The sequence below is a fragment of the Suricata suricatta genome, chromosome 7 (assembly GCF_006229205.1).
Source record: "Suricata suricatta isolate VVHF042 chromosome 7, meerkat_22Aug2017_6uvM2_HiC, whole genome shotgun sequence".
Lineage (NCBI taxonomy): Eukaryota > Metazoa > Chordata > Mammalia > Carnivora > Herpestidae > Suricata > Suricata suricatta.
The window spans coordinates 95,802,802-95,809,374 of NC_043706.1; the positions used below are offsets into that span (position 1 = coordinate 95,802,802).

At 46.4% G+C, this 6,573-nt stretch overlaps 2 protein-coding genes across 2 annotated transcripts in view; one reads left to right on the forward strand and one right to left on the reverse strand.

The window, feature by feature from the left end:
• Positions 1-293: 293 nt before the first annotated feature.
• LOC115296940 (voltage-dependent anion-selective channel protein 2-like) overlaps positions 294-6,573 on the reverse strand; it is a 21,088-nt gene continuing 14,808 nt past the window's right edge. The window contains exon 2 of the mRNA XM_029945429.1: positions 294-1,537. Coding sequence (XP_029801289.1) covers positions 539-1,537 — 999 coding nt within the window. The 3' untranslated portion in view covers positions 294-538. The remainder of the gene's footprint in view (positions 1,538-6,573) is intronic.
• The window catches only part of LOC115296388 (very-long-chain enoyl-CoA reductase-like), a 6,786-nt gene continuing 1,886 nt past the window's right edge, over positions 1,674-6,573 (forward strand). The window contains 2 exon segments of the mRNA XM_029944860.1: positions 1,674-1,832; positions 6,425-6,514. Coding sequence (XP_029800720.1) covers positions 1,674-1,832; positions 6,425-6,514 — 249 coding nt within the window.

Consider the following 6,573-nt stretch of genomic DNA (forward strand, 5'->3'; position numbering starts at 1 on the left):
AGATCTCCTGCTAATAAACCTAAAACTTTAGATTGAAGAGGTTTTTTTTTAATGGTTTTTTAATTTATTTTTGAGAGAGAGAGAGAGGGAGACACAGAATCTGAAGCAGGCTCTAGGCTCTGAGCCGTCAGCACAGAGCCCTATGTGGGGCTCAAACCCACGACCCGTGAGATCTTGACCTGAGCCGAAGCCATACTCTTAACCGACTGAGCCACCCAGGCGCCTCTGAAGAGTTCTTTTGTTTTCAGTTTTCATAAAGGTCTATTTCATTATTGGTGGGTAGCACATTTAACAGTTAAATACATTTAAATAATATATAGGTGACTGCACGACTGCAGCATCGGTAACTAGATAGATAACCGATTCAACTAGAAACCAGCTAACAAGGAACTGTCTAAATATTTAAAATACAGCTCTTGTTTAGATCATCCTTTGTTTTGATCACCTTCTTGGGGGGAAAAAAGCCTGCTGGTCACACTGGAAATATATTAAGGCCAAATCTTCTGATATCCATTCCCAGAGGTTTCTTTCAGCTGGATTAAGCCTCCAACTCCAGGGCAAGCCCAAGTTTGTGGCCTCCAGCATTAATGCTTTTCCCGTCTACCAGAGCAGACAGTGTAAGCTTGACACCAGGCCTCAGAGTCTGAGTATAGCCCACTCCAATTAAACTAGAGTTGTTGACTTTTGCAGAAATGGATGCAGTGGGGTCCAACTGATATTTGGCCGCAATGCCAAAGCAAGTGCAGTTGGTACCCGATGTCCAAGCAAGATTTACTGAAGTGTCAAGATCGTTACATACCTTCAGATAAACTGATCCTCCAAATTCTGTCCCATCATTGACATTAGTGTGCAGCTGGAGGTCCCCAGTCCTGTAGCCCACTGCAAAGTTATTTCTTGTCAGCTTTGATTTGGCACTGTCAAAGGTCATCTGGTAGCCAGCGAGCCAACCCTCATAACCAAAGACAGCTGAACCGTGGATTGCAGGTCCAGCAAAATCAAAGTCAACATCACAACCAAGGTTTATACACTCCCTCTTGTAAGAAGACTTGATTTTACCACTTTTCTTTCCCGTGTTTGGTGAAAAGGTAGTATCAAATGTCAGTTTCAAACCTTGACAAATCTGGTCTTCAATTGCGATTTCTGTTCCCAGAGTGTTATCAGTGTTCCATTTTTCTGTGAAAGTCAGACCATACTCACACCATTTATATTTGGTCTCCAAGGTTCCAGTAACTTTACCAGTGTCTGTGTTGGAGGAACCAGATGTTGAGAATTCCACACCACTGCATGACTTTGTTTTCACATCCAGTTTCACCAACCCAAAACCAAATCCTTTGTTGAAAATATCTCTGGCAGCTTTGCCAAGATCAGCATATGATGGAGGAATACACGTTGGCCGCGCGCAGCTCTGTCCGTAGGTCGCCATGGCGAGGCCACAGGAAGAGGTGATCTGGTGGTCTCCTGCGAGGGGCCGCGGCCTCCGCTCCGCTTGCAGCTGAGGCCGCTCGGCTCGCTCTGGGTCGCGCTGCAGCTCCCGCGGCTGGAGGGCGAGGTGAAGGAGACACCGTTCTGCCCGCCGCAACCCTGTCTTCCCCCTGAAGAGTTCTTTTTAAACTGAGTCACCAGTGTCTTCCTGAGCCCTTCTAGGGATGGGAAGCTCACTGCCCCTACCCCAGATGGTGGCCTCCTCCATGGCCGGGCCCTCTGCTTCCCACACACCCCATTCAGTTAACCGCCCGTCCCGGTCCCCTTGTCCCAGCTTAACCACCTCTCTGGCCACGCTTGTACTTCTATCAGTTATCCCAGCAGATGGCCCGTATTTATGGGGAGCAACGGTATTTCCACTCACACCCAACAGCAGCACTTGAAACCTTGTCATCTCTGGAAATGGCTTCCTCTTTGAAGTTTTTTGTTTTGTTTTTAATGTTCATTTATTTTTGAGAGAGAGGGAGAGAGAGAAAGCAAGCAGGGGAGGGGCAGAGAGAGAGGGAGAGAGAAGATTTAAAGCAGGCTCCATGCTGACACCAGAGAGCCTGATGTGGGGCTTGAACTCACGAAACATGAGATCAAGACCTGAGTCAAAGTCAGATGCTTAACCGATTGAGCCACCCAGCCACCCCAAGTCTTTATTTATTTTGAGAGACAGGGGGGCGGGAGGGGGAGAGAGGGAGAGAGAGGGAGAGGGAGAGAGAGAGACAGAGAGAGACAGAGAGACAGAGAATCCCAAACCGGCTCCAAGCGGCTACATGTTGTCAGCATGGAGCCCGATGTGGGGCTCAAACTCATGAACTGCAAGATTATAACTGAGCTGAAATCCAGTCAGATGCTCAACCAACTGAGCTACTCAGGTGCCCTTCATCTTTGAAATCTCAAATATCAACATCCCTCTCTCTCATCATGACTTAGTATCATGTTATCCCCTCTTTCTCGCTTCCATTTGACCTGCCCTTTAACTCTGAGCTCATCTTCCTGTTGAATCCATTCACTCCCAATCCCTCCTCACTCTGAATCTACCGTATCTGTCCCCTCTACTTATTGCCTACCCTTACTCCTGGGATCTAAAAACCATCAAACAGCTCTCTGAATATTCCCCCTACACTCCCCACCCCTCGCTTCATCAACTGTCTTGTATCAATTTTTCCCTCTCTACTGGATCATTTCCATCCACATTATATACATGCTATTATTTCTCCCATCTTGAGGGGAAAAAAGACGTCTTAAAAAACCCACATGCTCCCTGTAGCTACTGTCTCGTTTCTTTCATCCATTTAGAAAGGCCAAATAACTTGAAAGGTCAAAAAACAAAACTTTGAAGAAATTTCTACTCACCCTTTTCAATTGTATCGCCTAGTCCCTTTTGAGTTCTCACCATTCCATTCCGTTGAACCTGCCCTTCTCGAGGTTAACACTGGCAGCCACGTCACTAAATGAAATTGTCATTTTCCCGTCCTCATCTTATTGGAATGACCAGCAGCACTCAGCACAGTGGGATTCAACTCCCGACCCCTGAACTGGGCTTCCAGTGCAACACACGCACCTGGTTTTCTTCCCTCCTTTCTAGCCACCCCTTCCTGCTGGCTCGGCCTCCTAGCTCTAAACACTGGGAACACATCGCAGCTTAGTTCTGGAACCCCTTCTCTACTCTACCTACATGCTCTCCCGAGGTGACTACCCTGGCTCATGACTTACTACCTAGATGCCAATGGAGCTCATACCTCATCACCCTTGAACTCCAGACCCTTAGCTCCAATTGCCGACCTAACACCTCTAATTGGAGGACTAAAAAGAGTCTCCTAACGCCATATCCCAAACTAAGCTCCCGCTATTCTCTCCAAAATGTGCTTCTTCTGTAACTCCCCTCATTCCAGTAAATGGCAACTTTATCTTTCTGGGCGTGCAGACCAAAACCTGTGGAGTTACTCTCACCCTCTCGTTCTCACGCCCACTTCTGGTCGGCCAGCAGGTCCTAGAAGCTTTACTTCCAGGGCATCCAGCGTCAGCGCTTCGCACGATTGCCACCTGCTACTATGCTGAGCCACGCTATCATGATCCCTTCGTCCTTTGTTTCCATCCCTTGCTTCTCCTCTGTCTATTCTTTATAGAACAGCCAGCATGACCCAGTCAAACGTTGTCAAGTGAAGTCAGTCCTCTGCTCATAATCCTCCTGTGGCTCCCTAGCTCTTTCAGAAAAAGCCAAAGTCCTTGCCATCACCGGTGAAGCTCCATATGTTCTGGCACCTGTTATGTCTCTCTGACTGCATCTACTGCTCTCTCCTCCTGAACCACCTGCCTCCTTCCACTGCCGTCCCTTACATTGCTGTCCCTTCCCCTGGCTGCTCGGGTCCTTCCACCTGCATTGTTCTGTCACGTCCTTTAAGGCCTTACTGAAAAGTCTTCTCTGTGAGGCCTGCCTTAACTATTTACAGTTTAACCACCCCCCCACCCCTGCCCCAGGGCGCCTGGCTGACTCAGTCATTTAAGCATCAGACTTTTTGGCTCAGGTCATCATCTTGAGGTTTGTGAGTTTCGACCCCGCCTTGGCTGTGTGCTGACAGCTTGGAGACTGGAGTCTGCTTTAGATTGTGTCTCCTCTCTGCCCCTCCCCTGCTTGTGCTCTCTCTCTCTAAAATAAATAAATATTTTTTAAAGTTTTTTAAATTTAGTACCCCCTCCTCAACACTTCCCTATCCTGCCTCCCAAGTGAATTTTTTTCTCCTTAGTGAGCACTTATTACTAGCAATTTATATTTTATTTATCTTCTTTATTACCTGGCTTTTACACGAGACTGTAAGTTACACAAGGGTAAGGTTTTCGTCTATTGTTTTATCTCTAACACTGAGAAAGATGCCTGGCAGGGTGCTGGCTCAGTTGGTTGAGTGTCTAACTCTTGATTTTGGCTTAGATCATGAGCCCAGGATTGGGGGATCAAGCCCCATGTCAGGCTCCGCCCTGAGTGTGGAGCCTGCTTGGGATTCTCTCTCTCTCTTCCTCCCTCTGCCCCTCTCCCCTGCTCTTTCTAAAATAAAAACAATAAAAAATAAAAATAAATAAGATAAAAATAAAATCTTAAAAAAAACTAAGACAATAAAAGAAAAATGCCTGGCATAGAGAAGGTGCGCAGTAATTATTTGTTGAATAAATGGTTTCCAAACTTGTCAACACTACAATATTGACTTTCTCCATCTTCGGAACATTTCCCTAGAGAACTCAGCCAGTGCAGCTGGAGTGAGCTGGCAAGATCAGGATCAGGGCTGAGGACAGCTTGGCTGGCGTGGCTGCCCCAAGGCCAAGGAGAGGGCCCACACAGTCAGGAGATGGATTCCATATGTGGGGCTTGAACAGATAAGTGACTATATTGAAGTCTCCACTGTTGGAGAAGAGATGCTACGGTGCAGGACTGGAACTGGAAAACGTGGTATGAACATGTGTGTATGTGTGCGAGCTGGGGGTGGGGACACGTGTGTCATTGTACATCTGTTTCCTAGGTCTGCCCCCCCTGGCCCCTCTAGAGAGCCTAGAAGCAATGGTATTCTAGGAGCCATAAGTATACCTCTGTATTCAACCTGGTAACAGCAGGGACTCAGATGGTAGATATTTGGCTAAATAGACGTCCCTGTACTTTAAATGTAAAGTGCAATGCTAGCTTAATGGAGCTGAAGGGGACACGCATGGAAATCCTTCAGTACCTTATAATTGTATAGGAAGAGACAAGTTTGTTTTCAGACATTAAACAAGAAGAAAATGAATACCGCTAATTCCTCATCCAGAGATAATTAATTGCCTTTATCATTACAGAATGTATCCCTTAAGACTGTATCTATGGAAATTTTTTTGCAAAAGTGAGGAAATACTAAACATGTTATTTTTTGCAACATGTTGTTTTCACTCGGTACTTGTAAATATCTTTTCATGTTGTATTCATCCTGATTCTTGTTGTTGGTGACAAAAAAATGAAAACTGCTTTAAGCAAAAGAGTGAAAAGTTCAGGTGTCATCCGACATCAGATATGGTAGAATCTAGGGTTGAATCATGCCGTTGCTGAGCTTGAGCCCCACCAGTGGTGCAGAGTTTACTTAAATAAGAAAAAGAAACAACCCAGAATGCTGCTATGACCACTTTAATATAAATTTTCTTCTACATTTCTGATGCTTTTCTTAAATTGGATTTCCTAGAATGGGATTACTAAGGTAAGATTAATGAATACTTGCATTTTTTATGCATATGTGGCTTCTAAGGTTTTCAATCTAAAAATTTTTTAAAATATTTATTTATTTTTGAGAGAAAGAGAGAGAGCATGATTGAGCGAACAGGGGCGGGGCAGAGAGAGAGAGACACACACAGAATCCCAAGAAGCCTCTAGGCTCTGAGCTGTCAGCACAGAACCCAAAGGGGGGCTCGAACTCACCAACCGTGAGATCATGACCTAAGCTGAAGCTGGATGCTTAACTGACTGAGCCACCCAGGCGCCCCTGAGGTTTTCAATCTAAATAATGGATACTAGACATGATGCAAATGTGTGCATTCTGATCACACGATTTAAAAAAAAAAATTCAGTGGGTTGAAATATTTTTGTAATCTAACTTACAGCTTCATTGATAAACCCAAGGGTGGGTGGACACAGAAGGCATCAGGAGTCGGCTGCTGGCAGGGTGGTGTGATCTGGGTGTAGGTGAGGTCTGTGTCAGGAGGGCAGCAGGAAACAATCTTCTGGGGCCCAAGTGAGCCAAGGCTGGCGGGTAGATGTGCAGACAGAGGTAGGGGGCCACTGCCAGCCTGAGGCCTGGGGTTGGCTTCTGGGAAGATCGGAAGAAGGTGGTCACTGGGCCCAGGCCAGGTCTGTGACACTGCCATTGCCAAGGGACTATGCATGGCAGTGGCAGAGCACCACTCGTGGAGATACCCCCACTCTTACGCTCATGGCTGTTAGATTGTGCAACAAGGGCAAGAGAAAGCAAAATGCAGCAAAGAGGAGCCTGAGGAGATGCCCCCTCCGGAGCGGTGTGACAGTGAGCTCACAGTAAAAGAGAAATGCCAGAGTCCGTTAGTGCAGAGCAGGTCCTCAAGGGTGAATGTGGA